This window comes from Prunus avium, chromosome 3 (genome assembly GCF_965620075.1).
Source record: "Prunus avium chromosome 3, drPruAviu1.hap1.1, whole genome shotgun sequence".
Taxonomy (NCBI): Eukaryota; Viridiplantae; Streptophyta; class Magnoliopsida; order Rosales; family Rosaceae; genus Prunus; species Prunus avium.
Genome location: NC_142286.1, coordinates 34,576,749 through 34,591,319, shown reverse-complemented (window position 1 = coordinate 34,591,319; position 14,571 = coordinate 34,576,749). Strand labels below are relative to the sequence as shown.

Below are 14,571 nucleotides of genomic sequence, written 5' to 3'. Positions count from 1 at the left end.
AGCAAGTCCAGCAGTGGATTTTGGACTGAGGCTAGGGGGGGTTTGGGAGAAAAAGGCCCTCCAACAGCAAGGGTTAGCCCGAGTTACTTGTGGGGGCCACGAAGTCAGGCAGGTCCAGCCCCAGATCCAAAACTTGGGGTGCTAACATCAGCAACAACAAAAAAAATTTAAAAATCGAAAAAAAAAACAAAAAAATTCATATTTTTTTAAAAATAAATATTTAGTCATATTTTTCACTTCCCACACCAAAAATCTTTTTAAAAAATATTATCCAAATTAATTGTTTAGATAAACAAATATGTGAAAAAAAAAACAAAAAAATGAATAGTGTTTGCCCTAAACTTGGGCAACTGCTGGAAACCAACATTGCTTTTTACAATGGCAGCCACTATTCACGTGAATAGTGGCTACCCTAGCCCCCCCCTTGCCATGGCAAAAGGCAACTGCTGGAAATGCTCTCACAAAGCAGCGTAGGTAGTGTTTCAGAGCACTTCCAGCGCCATGGCAGGGGGGCTAGGGCAGCTACTATTCATGTGAATAGTGATTGCCTTTGCAAAAGGTTGTGGTGTTTCCACCAATTGCCATGGCAACAACTATTCACATGAGATATGAGGAGATAAATTTGTGTAGAGTTTTGGTGTAGGAAGTGAAAAATATGATTAAGTATTTATTTTTTAAAAATCTGAATTTTTTTGTATTTTTTTTAGATTTTTTTAAATTTTTTTGTTGCTGACGTCAACAAACCTGGGCTTGAACTCAGGCTGAACTCCCCTTCGGGCCAACCCAGTCTTGTGGCCCCCACCTCCTGCCCAAGCCAGCCTTTGCTATTGGAAAAGTGTTTTTGGCCCAAACCCCTGCCCGCCCCCCACCCTCCCCCCAAACCGTGCTGCTGGACTTGCTCTCACAATTATATTGTCGAATATGTCTTTTTGTTGTTTCACACACATAGATGGTTGGTTTCTTTTTCAGGCAGAAGTCTATAGGGTGACCTACTTTTCTAATATGTTTCCATCGCAATTTTGGTGTTTTCCTGTTGAATAGCCTTTGCCAGAGCAGTTGTGACAATTGAGCAGTTACTGGCGATTTGGCGCGATCTACAAAACCATATCAGTTTGTTTTGTTGGTTTGCTAGTTTTTTTTTTGGGTTCATTAAGGGGGGTGTATCCAATTCTAACTTTTAATGAGTTTAAAAGTTTGAAGGTATTCAATTGTGACTTTTAAATAGTCTTTAAAAGTTTAGTTGTATTTGTTTCACCCGTTTTTGCTGTGTTCCTGTGACGGTAAGGTAAAAATCCTCATTGGCCTGGAAACCATTTGTGGTCAACTGGTCAACTTTCTTTTGCGCGTGCCACTGTTACCAGTGTAAAACCCTAACAGACTTGAGAAAATAGTTGATTTGCGCCCTAAGTTACTGACTTTAATCAAGTGATTGTGAAGTTGGGTGAGGAATGTCTTCCCAAGTAAAGTTCTTTTCTATGCCTCAGACTGGTGAGGACTTTAACAATTTATCACAGTACAAAATTTTGGGAATTCAAGCCGGGAATTAAAACTGCTGAAAACAGAAATATGTCTACAACAATGAAAACGAGGAAAAGAACTGCCAAGTCCGGATTTAATATGTATACTGGAATGGCACGTCAGTATCTTCAACTGAGAGGTTTCTTCAGTTGGCAATCGATGTCAATGTTGGTATTGACAGAGCTTTAAACCTGTTCTGGCTCCTGGGAGGCTTCGCTGTTCGGGCAAAATTGCCGTTTTCTCAGCCTTGACCGAGCTTCAAGTAGCTGGATCAGTGATTGGCGATCTGGAATTACACCAAGGTAGCTGTTCTGCTTGACTGAGACTCAAGATAGGGACTATGAGCTTTTCTTGCTAGCTGTGCTGGAGAATGGACAGAGTTATGTCTGATCTGGCTATGAGCTGAACCAAATTTGTAATGAGAGGGATGTCTTGTTTTGCTGGTTTGTGAACTGGGATTCGAATTAGAAGTTGTGTTCTAACTGTCTTTGCTGGGAAAAAGAAGTATGATTCTGCAAGTTTGTCGTGAAGCTTTTGAGATTGCAATGTTTCAGACTCTGGGTCTGTTTGAATATTTGTGGCGTCAAGCCATTTTTGTTGAATTGGTTGGTTGAGTGTGTTGGAGAGAGTTTTCTTAGTGTCCGGTTGTCTTGTATTTATAACCAATGCTCTCAATCCAGCCTTTGATTTGCCAATTCTCCCAGCTTCCGTATGTCCACCTTAGTTTGTCGAGTCATGGCAACTTGTTTATTCATTAATTTTGTATTGCCATAATGATCACTACCGTCTGTCCATCCTTTTGCCCATTATTCCCTGTTTTCTGGAATCTCTCTCTGCTTTCTCCCAGCTTTTCTTCACGTGGGCATGGGAAACATACCCTCTTCTTTGGTGAGTGTCAGCCAAAAGTAGTGACTAGCTGTCCAAAAGAAATGATGAGATAATGACCACCATCTCTACTTCTTTTTTTATTCATTCCTTAAGCCCACTTGCATGTTATTTTATTCTTCTTTCAATTTTGGTGTAGACTCTTCACGTGCATATTGAACTTTGGCTTTGTTTTAATATTCTTCATCACAAAGAATATTAAACGGTTTCCATCCACCCCACCATTATTTAATTCTTCTTTCAATCAACTCACTTGTGATGAAGTCTCTCAATTGATGAAGTGAAACTTTATTTGCAGCCATTGAGTTTCTCCTCTGAACATGTCTTGGTGCATAATAAACTGGGGATGCTAGATTGATCCAATGCTGCAAATTTCGGATATTTTGATCTCCATGTAAGTAGGAACAACATTCATGAAGAACTTAATTCTATTTGAGCAATAGAGAATCTGATTTAGCAACTGACTGGTCGTCACAGACTGCTGTCACGAACAGAAATCATGATTAATACTCTGAAGATTCAATACTTGTGTAAATGATGCCAAATTCGGATATGTCGTAGTAGACATCCAAATGAACAACTTTCATGAAGGATGAATGTTCATTTGAGGACCGGAAGCGGGCCAGAATTGGGCCATAATTAGGCCAGAATTGCCACTGTTTTCAGCTTTCGCTGTTGCTGGTATGCTTCTGATATTTGATGTCGCGAGGATCCCACATTTATCCAAATGACTCCAAATTCGGATATGTCGTAGTAGACATCCAAATGAACAACTTTCATGAAGGACGAATGTTCATTTGAGGACTGGACGCTGGCCAGAATTAGGTCATAATTAGGCCAGAATTGCCACTGTTTTCAGCTTTCGCTGTTGCTGGTATCCTTCTGGTGTTTTCAGCTCTTAGGATTCCAAATTTATCCAAATAAACCCAAATTTGGATATGGTGCAGTAGACATAGAGATGAACATCTCTCATGAAGAACGAAAATTGATTTGAGCGGTGGAAGTTGAATTTTGAGCTCACCCCATCTGACTGCAGCAATGCCCCTCTAGCCATATTTTGGCCATTTTGATGTTCATGGGAAAATTATCTTCCATTTTAGGCAAAAATTCGATTTTTGGTACAAACAGTATTCAATTGGGAGTTTTAAATAGTATTTAAAAGTTTTGAGGTATTCAAAATGTTAATGACTTTTAAAGACTTTGTTAAATAAATGACTTAGCCCATGTGTATTTGTTTTTTTAACTTCTTTCCTTTAGTTTTCGATTTGTTGCTCTCTTTTTTTTTTTTCCCTGTGTTCGGTTTAGGCCGCAATTTTTTTTGAAGACTATGCTATTGTTCATGCCTCTCACATTTGGGTTTCGGATGGTTTTTCTTTAATTTCAAAAGATCAATAAGTTGACCATGGATATTATCCTCGTTAGTTAAGGGCTACTTAAAGCTCTTTAAACTTGGAGAGCTATTCTAGCGGGATCAAAAGATGAAAGATGGAACATGGAAGCAACAATTTTTGTTATTGCTTAGACTAAATATTTTTTGCCATGTGAAAAAATATGTGCATTCTGTTTCCAATTATTCCAAACTGATTTAAGGATGAATAACTCACGAGTGAAGTGATAATTTACAGCATCACCAAGCTACTTCAAGCAACCCCTACAACAGTCTTGCTTAATATGCTTCCTTTCGATTTTACCATTACCCCAGTGTTGGCCAAAACCAGCTTCTGTTTGGGTTGATATGATTCTGTTCAAAACCTTTAACATTTTCTTTGCAGCTCAAGATTTCGAGCATTGCCTCATGTGCCCCTTAATTTGCATTGCTTCCATGCAAATTGCTTCACGCGATCATCTGTGTTAGTTCTACAAGGCCAACTGATTCCGCGGCAGACATCCAACTTCGAAGAATCGAATTCTGGTTTAGACGGACGGAGAACTAACTTGTGTTCTTGTGTGAAGCTGAAACAGAACACAAAAAGAAATTTACTGCTTGCCTTCCCTTTCTTTCACCAATAATCTCCACAGGAACAACGCCCATCCTTGAAATGATGGAAACGCTTCGCATCCCTAACAACTATCTCCCTGTTGACAAGCTTAGATATTAGCTTGGTTGCTGAATGACAGTTTACACAGGCTCGAAGATTTTTGGTTATCCGAAGTGTAGTCCCAGGAGCAGAGCTAATGAGACCATAAGCAATTGCCAGCCTCTCACTGTGATTACAAAGTGTCTCCTCTGTCTCTTCCTGGTTCAAGTCATGCAGAACAGATTCTGTATGTGGGATAAATCCAGCCTCCTTCAACCTCCTCTCTAGACTCTCAAGCTCTTCATAGATTTCCTTAGATCTTGGATGAGACTTGTCTCCCACATGGAATGCCTGAAGCTTCCCATTGATCTCAATCAAGCTATGTCCAAGGTCCTTAGTCAGTCCTTTCTCCCTCATCAGTACTCGTACCTTTGCGACACGGTCCCATAAACGGGCTGAAGCATAGAGATTTGAGAGTTGAACATAATGTCCTGTATTATATGGATCCAATGAGAAAAGCTGTTCTGCAGCATATTCTCCTAAAGTCACGCGACGATAAATCTTGGATGAACTCAAAAGTGCTCCCCACACACTTATGCCAGGTTCAATTGGCATTTTCATGATAAAATCGTAAGCCTGATCCAAGTGGCCTGCACGTCCAAGAAGATCAACCACACATGAATAATGTTGGTTGCCAGGCTCAATCCTGTAGTGTTTCATGCTGTGGAAAAGGTCCCATCCCTCTTCCACAAGGCCTGAGTGGTTGCATGCAGTGAGGAGCCCTAGGAAGGTCACATCATTCGGCGGCACCCCAGCCTGCTGCATAGAATGGTAAAGATCAATGGCTTCTCGTCCTCGGCCATGTAATCCATAGCCCACAATCATCGCACTCCAGACAACAACATCTTTATTAGGTGTTCTATCAAAAACCATCCGAGCATAATCTACACTTCCACATTTTGCATACATATCAATCAGGGCTGTGTTAACAAAAACATGATTTATGTACTCAGTTTTACTGATATAATCATCCATCCATCTTGCTAAGCCAACAGAACCCATCTGGGCGCATGCTAAGATAGCAGACCTCATGGTGATTGAATCTGGCCTTATACTTTTACTGATCATCTCACGGAATAGCTCTACAGCTTCCTCAGCATAACTATTCTTCGCATACCCAGAAATCATAGCATTCCACAATATTAAATTTGGTGTTTCCATCTTATCAAAAAATGATCTGGCTGCCATCACCTGTCCACTTTTTGCATACATGGCTGTGAGTGCAATGAGCAAGTCCGGTTCAAATTCAAGACCCATCTTAATTAAGCAACCATGAACTGATGTCCCCTGTCCCAAGTCCTCTACATCAGTATAAGCTTTGAGAACACTAACTAGAACGATCCAATCTAGTTTCACATTCAATTTTCTCATAAGGCCAAAGATCCTCAAAGCTTCCAAAGGCTGGCCATTCTGGGCATACCCCGAAATGATCGAAGTCCACGAAACAATCGTCCTCTCACCTAAACAATCAAACACAGCCCTAGCACGCTCTATTCGGCCACATTTGGCATACAAAGCCACAAGACCATTCTGCACAAACGCGTCTGATTCAAACCCATGCCTGAGTACCTGTCCATGAACCCGGCGACCCATTTCAAGGTCCGGCAAGCCACTACAAGCTTTAAGCACATGAGGAAAAGTAAAACCATCTGGACTGACACCCATTGCTTGCATCCTAGCATACATTTCTAAAGCATCAACAAACACAATGTGCCTAGAATAACACCTAATGATTGCGTTCCACAAAAACACATCCGGGTCAGTAAATTCATCAAACACCCGACGGGCATATGCTACAAACCCAAGATTCGAGCTTGCATTCACCAATTTGGTGATTAGAAAGCCACTGTCTTGCAGCCCCAATACAAGTAACTGGGCGTGGATTTGACCCAAGTGGCTCTTTTGGGTCGAACCATCAATCAGAGACGCGAAAAAGGAGTCAGAATCGTAGCTGTAGTGGAGTTGTTGGTCGCCATAGTAACACGGGTGTAAACGGAGAGCAGACGAAAAATAGTGACTGAGGAAAGTGAATGAAAAAGACACCGGAATTTCAAATTCGGAAAACGTCGCCGTTTTCGGAGCCGGCGTTCGGAATTTGGCGGGAAGGGGAAGCAGAGAGACTCTCCTAATGAGAGTCACAGCCATCACAGTGGAAGGGACGAAGTTGTTGAAAGCTCAAAGGCGCTGGGGGAAAAACCGTGGTTTTAATTTAATGGCGGAGAGATTTGTGTAATTAGATTAAAAGTCGAGGGCTTTTGAGAAAATTCAAGCGGCTGAAAATTCGACATGTGTAGCGAGGTCCATGAATGAAGAAGACCCAAGTTTTTTCTAGTGGATAACTCCATTGATACAAAGCTTTTTCTGGTCTCTGTTATGGAGAGGCACATACAGATGTTTTTGAAGAGGCTCTCGTACGTCTCCATAACCATAGGCACAATCACCTTCATCCTCCTCTTGCTCAAAACTCCAGACACCTGCGTCGCACCAGATTCGCCCCCAAAGCCCCATCTCCGCTTCCCCAAATCCTCCTGCGACTCATCGCCTCGCGAGCTCCTCCCTCTGCACAAGAAGAACAAGCGGCTCTGGTCCACCAAGACCTGGCAGAACAAAGTCCAGTCCTTCTCCAACTTCTTTCGCGCATGTTATCAAATGGGTCTCCTGCACAACGACTCCAAGGTCCTCTGCGTCTCCGCGGGTGCCGGACACGAGGTCATGGCCCTGAACCAGTTGGGCGTCTCCGACGTCACCGGAATTGAGCTCCTCGATTCGCCTCCTCTGGTGAGCCGGGCCGATCCCCACAACTTGCCCTTCTTTGACGATGTGTTTGATTTGGGTTTTAGTGCTCATTTCGCAAAGGCTTTGTTTCCGAACCGGTTTGTGTCGGAGATGGAGAGGACTGTGAGGGCCGGTGGGGTTTGTGTGGTGGTTGTTGACGAATGTGGGGATGAGGAGGTTAGGGAGATTATAGATTTGTTTACGAATTCAAGCTTTCTTGGTGCGCTTAATGTTACTTTGACTGGATTGAGAATGACAAGGATTATTATGAAAGTTCAGCATTTACCTTGATTTTTGGTAATTCTTCTCTTTTTTCGTTCCAAATTGTTTGTGTGTGATTATGGTGATGGTTTATAGATTGGATAGTGTGTTACTTATAATCTGAATTTGGGATTTAAAAAACTTATGAAATCGAATTAAGCAAAATGGGTAAGAACTTGAATGGATCTGGATTAAGTATGGGATCGAGTGAATGGTTTCACTCTCAAGTGTCATGGTATTTTTTGTTTTTCTCCCATCCCTGAACTGTATTTCTCAGTTGATTCATGCACCAAAGAGCCAGGTTTGTGTGTCTTATTTTAACACATTTAATCTTTTGTTGTTGTCTAATGGAAAATTTTGGATTCGAAGTTCGAACCTCTGTTTAGATTGAACACAATCTTTGTCAAGTTGAAATCACAAACGCCAAGCTTTCTTCTTATCTGAATGTGTTAATGAATTACATAAGTTTAGGATATCCTACTTGCAACTAGCTTGGACATTTCAAAACAGACATGTGTAGCTGAATGTGAATTGGCCTAAGAACATTGATAATAACATCTTCTTTGGTGGGATGATAATGATCCATGCTGAAGGCTGCGTATCATCCAAATCAGCAGACGGTTTTCTTTTGTCGACTTAGTTATAGGCTCGTGAGTTATCAGTCTTGAAGCGTTGGATTTGAGGATTCGGACCTGGAAAGAGTTTCACAGTTTGGTACATCTGAATTAACTTGAATGGGTAAGAACTTGAATGGAACTGGATTAACTTTAGAAGTGTTGTAAAGAGTATGGGATTGAGTGAATGGTTTCACTCTCAAGTTTCTTGGTATGTTTTGTTTTCCTCTCATCCTTGCAATGTATTGTTTAGTTGATTCATGGACCTAAGCAGTCAGGTTTGTCTGTCTTGTTTTTACTCATTTAATCTTTTGTTACTCTAATGCAAAATTTAGGATTCAAATCTCTGTTTTGACTGAACACAATTAGTTATCCAGCAATTTCTTTGTCTAGTTGAATTGAAATCACAAACTCCAAGCTTTCCTCTTATCTGAACTGAATGTGTTAATAACTTTTCAAAACAGACATGCGTGGCTGAATGTGAATTGGCCAGAAGAACATTGATGATAACATCTTGTTTGGTGGCTTGATAATGATCAATGCCTAAGGCTGCATATCATTCATATCAATATCTGGTTTTCTTTGGTCGTCTTAGTTAGAGGCTCTTAAGTTATCAGTCTTGGAGCATTGGATTTGAGAATTTGGTCCTGGACTGAGTTTCGCAATGTGTTACATCTGAAGTTGATGATTCATAAAATGCTTATTGAATTGGTTTCCTTCCCTGTTGTTTCACACTCTAATCCCTGGATCTTCACCTGCTGTTCTGTAATGGCCTGAAGATTTTCAAATCAAGTTTTGAATGATCAGAAAGGAATTTAGAGGACAAATGATTGTGTCCAAGGTGTAGCCTTTTGTAGTTTAGAGGTTTTTATAACCTTGTTGAGGAGAAAAGAATTCAGGCATAGTGGAATACTCAGATTGTGTAGTAGCCAACTGATTGATTGACAGAAATTTTTCTTTCCCCCCCCAACCTTTACTCTCTCAAAGCCTTAATTCCGGCTTTTGTTAATTTGACCGAATGATGTGCAGAACTCGTGCTTTTAGCAGGTTTCAGATTGTGTTCTGTGCCTATCATTCATGAATTACTAGTAGCATTCATCTAACACATAAACTGAAAACTATATATGAGAGTCCTATGTCATTGCAACTTACAGTCTTAAACTTCTTATTCAGTCACTTATTCATTCAACTACAAATTGAATCATTTGAGAATGTACATTTCTTGTCAGATGTTGCTTGACAATGCCTTGTTCAGATGCAGCAAAAGAAACTTGCCCTTCTATCCTAAACAAAAATCATCCTGTGTTGCAAAAACCACGTACACCAATGTATCCAAAACAAAAACAGAAGGATTGCAAGGTGATGTGCCTTTGCCTTTCGATTTTGCATGACTTCAATATCCATTGGCTGAGGGAAAAGAGGCATTGAGATTGTTACCCAGCACCAGTTGAAATGAAACCACCTTATCTTGCTGTATTAGGTAGATCGTCCAGCTCCAAAGCTCGGGAAATCCCATGGACAATGAACTTGCTGGAAGAAAACATATCAGGGGCCACAATGTTCACTCCACTAATGACCAATCCTTTCATGAAATCCACAGCCCCAGTGACCTCAAGAGGCTGACCATGAAGCAGGGTCCTGAGCAATGTTCTTGGAGCCAACGATTCGAGCTCTCTGTTTGTAAACTTCTGAGGCAGGACATGAAACCTCACAATTTTCTCAAGCAAAGGAGTAGGATATGCTTCAAGCTCCAAGCTTGGTGGAACAAAAATTGTCAAAGACTTCAAACCCTTATGATCTCCAAGAATCCCATCAAGAACAGAGTGCAGCCCAATGGCAAACGAAACGAACCCATTTGAGTTCAGCAATCGGATGATCCGGGACCATTCAACCATGTTCTTCAAATCAGGAGGAACATCAGAAATCATATTTGAATTGGAGTCACAGGCAGGTGACTGAATAATATCCCAACCCTGATAAACATCTCGAGGATCCAAAGCAGAGAATGGCCCAAGAACACCATGAATTGAAATGGGTCCTTCAAGAAACAGATTTGGGTGTGAAACCAACACATTATTGATCTCAACCGATCTTTCTTTCTCATCAACTTTGGTGATTGCAATGCTCTTTTGCTGATAAAGGGTAGGCAAACAAGCACCTTGAGGCTTGCTCAGAAGGTCTTCCATTGAAAGCTGGAGAGGGGAGGTGTGGTATTGGAGGAGGTTTTTCAAGAGGCGGGGAGGGAGAGTGGCGTTGGAGATGGCAGAGTCTTTGACAGCAAAGAGGGTTGCGTTTGCAGAGGAAAAGAAGAGTTCTGGTGAGACTTGGAGGAGAGTGGCCATGATGTTGAAGCCGGCTCTTCTCAGAGTTCTTGAGGCGTTGAGTGAGACGATGTGGCTGATGGGTTTGGTTTGTGAAGTTTCATCGTTGGCTTCTGAACGCAGTGTCATGGAGATTGCTATGAAGGCCAATATTACAGCCATGGTGAAGTAGACTGCTGCATGCCAACGAGTGCAACAAGCCATTGGTGTTGGATTCAAGTCTGCTTCTTTCTTTCTTCAGAGAGAGAGAGAGAGAGAGAGAAAGTGGTATTCTTTGTGATTTGTGAGTTGAGTTTGTTAATCTGGAGGGAAAAACAGAGGGCAGTTATAGTTGAATGTAACTGACTAACTGTCGATGGCAAAGACACCCCAAAAAGCTAATGGGTCTATTTTCATACAAGGGCTAAAGGCTTGGCCCAACGCATAAGAATTTCAGATGGGCTTACTTCAAGTCCTCAATCAAGGCTTAGATTAGCCCAAGTATTTTCTTTTCTTTTCTTCCCCATCTTATTTGGGATGGGTGGGGATTGGGATTATTCTAATGTACGGGTAAGGGTTTAAACTCGGGTGCAAGGAGACCGGCACAGTGCCTTACCAACTGACCTACATTGCTGGGGAAGTCTATATATAGTAACCCATAATTTGTTGTATCCTTAATCGATTAGCTCTTTCTCATGACAATTTATAGAAAGATTTGGTAACTATGTATTCACTTTTAAACACTGTTCGGCTCCTCAATGGCAAGGATGAGTTTCCTAACATCCTCATTGCCAACAAGCCCACTATTTTATGACATTAAATCATTATGCATTATTAACGATTTCTCTAAGCTAACACATGGACATGGTGCTTTCTCTCACCTAAACTTCAATTTGGTGTTCTGCATAGCTGCCACTGCATTCAATTTTTGGTTCTGTTTTTGTTTTTAATCATGTAACTTTTGGTTCATTGAAGAAGCTAAATTGTAGATATCAACAAAGTAGTGACAACGACCGACCATCCAAGCATTTTGAAGACACATGATGCCTCTCCCTCTACAACCACAATAAATAGGGATACTTTTCTTCACTAAATTGCAACTTGACTAGAAGACCCTTGATCTGTTTGCTAGCAGTCCAATTAGATGAGAGCATGTTTGAGTTATTTTGATAAAGTTGGTCAACCCCAAGAGATATGTGAACTCTAAAAGAGGCTCTATAGTCATAGTTCCATACAGGAATGGCCAACCTTTCCCGGTTCAATCTTTTGCTGAATGTTCAACTTCCGTATCCAATTTACCGTCCAATGTACAACTTCTGCCTTCTTCCTTGTAAAAGATACTTCTCCTTCCTGCGAATCATAGATAAATACATGCAAAAATAATTCATAAAAAATACACACACAAAACTTCTGCACACATGTCCAATGTTACGGACAAAAATATAAGAACTTCTACTTACATAATAACATAACAAGGAGGGAAGAAGTCGTATTTATAAATTAAAAAGCCCCATTTAGGAAAAGGAGTCGCATCCACCGGCAGAGTCATGAATGCCTGGAGGAGCCAATTACAAATGCTGGGTTGGTGGGCTGGTGGACGTTGAATTGAACTTCTTTGTTTAATTGCATTTTAATTGAATACTATAAACAGAAAAACAATAGAGTGAGTGACTGAAATGAAAACGCAGGGGAATGTAGTTCCAAAAGAAAGATTTTGGTCTAGTGCTTGCTTCGCATGTGAAAGCCTGGAAGATTTGTCTTCTTCCAGTTGACTCTTTCCTTTTTACAAACAAGTCAGGTGAATATTCATTATAATATATATATATGATTCCGCGTTCATTTATGATAAAACCTCCACAAGATGGAAAACTTCATGCACATAAAAATCAATATTGTAGGGTGGTTGCAGCATGACAGAGGCACCGACCTGCCTCTTATTTTTATATGAAAAATCATGTGCTTGGCAAATCCTACTTTCTTGGAGCACTCAAATTTTGTGTGTCCATGATGCAAACACTATAATTTTGCTCTCTCTCTTTTGGAACCCTTGACATAATCAGCTTTAGAATTTTTTGGCAGACCAAACCAAATGATTTAAAATAGAAAATACTTCTCTGGGAAATCCTACATTCTGCTGCTTCCAGGGAAAGAAAATAAGGCATGTTGTTGCAGACCATAAACCAGGCCATATCTCAGCTTAGACTTAAGAAAATAGAAAAAGATCAAGGAAGACGAAAGCAATTAACCAGAGCAAATGCACAAAAATAAAGCATATTCTTCAAAGAAATCTCAATCTCAATCTCAATCTCAATCTAATATTCACACTCACTAATATTCATAATAATAATAAGATAAATCTCTGACTACTCTAAATCATCTAATTCTGATATCATTTTGTATCTGTGTTGATCAAAATCACTCCTTTACACTCACTTATCCTCTCATATATATATATATATATAAATGCAACAAGGAGCTTAATGAACACCACCCCGTCTTCTAGTAACCCTGATGTAGCAGAAAACAGCTGCAAAAATGGTAGTGACGAGGCCACCAATGATGACACCTCCTCCAGCCACAGACTTATCAGAGTGATGCTTTCCTGGTCCCAAACGCCTGCTAGTTGGAGCTTCAGCCCCTTCGGCTTCCTGCATACTCTCAGATGATGGCTCTGCAGCAACAGAAACAGAGTGTTCTGCTTCTCTGACAAAAACCCCATCTTGGAACTTCACTTCCTCAAATGGATTCAGCTCCAAATCCTGGGATTTATCAGCCATGGTGGCTTGAATCACCATGAACCCAGCTAGAGCTAAGCAAATCAGACCAAGTCTAGCCATTGGGTTTAGAAAATGAGGCTATTGCTAAAAGACTTGTTTAAAGATTGTTTCTTTCTTTGGTTGGGTTTTGGGGAGATTGAGATTGGAATGAGGTTGGGTTGGGGGGTTTATATAGAGAGGAATGGATGGCTTAGATGGATGCGGAAGGATGGACGTGTGGTTTGAAGCTTAGTTGATCAGGGGAGGAGGTTGAGTTTGGTTTTGTTGGGTAGTGGGCCCCATGTGTGGTAAAAGTTTTATTGTGGTGTGGTGGAGTAGAGAGGGAGTTAGGATCCGGAAAGTTTTGATACGCGGAAGAGAATCTAGGCGGCAGGCAGGCAGGTGAAAGCGTTAGAGAGAGACATCTGTGGAAGTACAAAACGACATGCAACAACAACTGGATACACTGTGCAGCGCACTTCAGGGCTCGAGATGCGTAGTGCTTGTTTGGGAGGACAAAAAGTTGGAAAGAAATGGGGATGGAGAGGACTTTTCGCTTTGGGAAGAAACTTCCCAAAACAATGTGGAAGGAGGGTTTTCTCTCAAAACTATTAAGCATCTGATATATCACATGTCATGCGGAAGGAAGGAGTGTTACAAAATTAATTTGGAGGAATTTATAATTTTTCAGCTTTTCTCGAAAATCATATTTTCTGAGATTTTATGTTCGATTTTACATTCTTATGATATTGTTCGTATTTAAAATATACTAGCTCTTCGCATGTTTAGGACATTTATTTTTAATCACTAGCGCTACATATGAGTATTGTGCATTTTTACTGCTTAAGTTATGGTAAACACGAGTGATTCTCCGTTTCATAAAGCCTTACGGGTCCAGGGAAGAGAGTGGTTGCAGTCATGAAACGGTGTCGCTTTCTCCGGTTTTATTGATTTCGATTTCATTGCTTGCTGGCCAGCTCCTTGGAGGGCTCAATTTGCAAGTGATTTAAGAGTGGTTAGAGGGTCTCTTTTTTTCCTTTTCTTATTCCCCCTTTTAGTTTGGGATCAACAGGGCACAGCTGGTGTTACAGCTGGAAAAATAGCAGGTTGCAAGTTCGTCCATATATAAATATATATATTGTTAACATTTCCAGTTAGGCTCTTCAGTCTTGACACTTCATGATATGAACTCATGATCTTATGAACCAACAACCTTCTTTTGTTTTTTTGTGTTTTTTTTTCTTTTTGCCTGCCTTTTTTTCATGCTTCCTTTACCCTAACACTCATGTGACTTGGTTAGGTGAACTTTGGTCAACGGTCAACCCTTATAATTAAAGAGCAAGATGACAAATTAAAAAGGATGCCATTGCATTATGTCATCCCA

The 14,571-nt window shown here is 40.7% G+C and overlaps 4 protein-coding genes across 6 annotated transcripts; 1 reads left to right on the top strand and 3 right to left on the bottom strand.

The window, feature by feature from the left end:
• Positions 1-3,934: 3,934 nt before the first annotated feature.
• On the bottom strand, positions 3,935-6,643 carry MEF22 (mitochondrial editing factor 22). The gene has a single exon (XM_021955523.2). It carries the CDS (start codon positions 6,624-6,626, stop codon positions 4,404-4,406), a length of 2,223 nt encoding a protein of 740 aa, XP_021811215.1. The 5' UTR covers positions 6,627-6,643; the 3' UTR covers positions 3,935-4,403.
• A 79-nt stretch (positions 6,644-6,722) lies between these two features.
• LOC110754459 (uncharacterized) lies at positions 6,723-9,757 on the top strand. Of its 3 annotated transcripts, XR_015834531.1 has the most exons (3): positions 6,723-7,553; positions 9,387-9,490; positions 9,612-9,757. XR_015834531.1 is itself a non-coding variant. In XM_021955526.2 (2 exons), exon 1 carries the CDS (start codon positions 6,855-6,857, stop codon positions 7,545-7,547), a length of 693 nt encoding a protein of 230 aa, XP_021811218.1. In that variant the 5' UTR covers positions 6,723-6,854; the 3' UTR covers positions 7,548-7,553; positions 9,387-9,712. The 3 variants fall into 3 exon arrangements, 2 of the variants coding, with proteins under 2 accessions (XP_021811218.1, XP_021811217.1); XM_021955526.2 differs by having other exon boundaries at positions 9,387-9,712; XM_021955525.2 differs by having other exon boundaries at positions 9,361-9,712.
• Positions 9,556-10,656, bottom strand: FLA21 (FASCICLIN-like arabinogalactan protein 21 precursor). The gene has a single exon (XM_021955524.2). It carries the CDS (start codon positions 10,654-10,656, stop codon positions 9,595-9,597), a length of 1,062 nt encoding a protein of 353 aa, XP_021811216.1. The 3' UTR covers positions 9,556-9,594.
• A 2,030-nt stretch (positions 10,657-12,686) lies between these two features.
• On the bottom strand, positions 12,687-13,389 carry LOC110754472 (uncharacterized). The gene has a single exon (XM_021955540.2). The coding sequence runs from the start codon at positions 13,266-13,268 to the stop codon at positions 12,909-12,911; it is 360 nt and encodes a 119-aa protein (XP_021811232.1). The 5' UTR covers positions 13,269-13,389; the 3' UTR covers positions 12,687-12,908.
• Positions 13,390-14,571: the final 1,182 nt, after the last annotated feature.

Excerpts from the sequence above, each read along its gene's own strand:
- MEF22 (XM_021955523.2), bottom strand. The coding sequence starts at position 6,626 with ATGGCTGTGACTCTCATTAGGAGAGTCTCTCTGCTTCCCCTTCCCGCC.
- LOC110754459 (XM_021955526.2), top strand. The coding sequence starts at position 6,855 with ATGGAGAGGCACATACAGATGTTTTTGAAGAGGCTCTCGTACGTCTCC.
- FLA21 (XM_021955524.2), bottom strand. The coding sequence starts at position 10,656 with ATGGCTTGTTGCACTCGTTGGCATGCAGCAGTCTACTTCACCATGGCT.
- LOC110754472 (XM_021955540.2), bottom strand. The coding sequence starts at position 13,268 with ATGGCTAGACTTGGTCTGATTTGCTTAGCTCTAGCTGGGTTCATGGTG.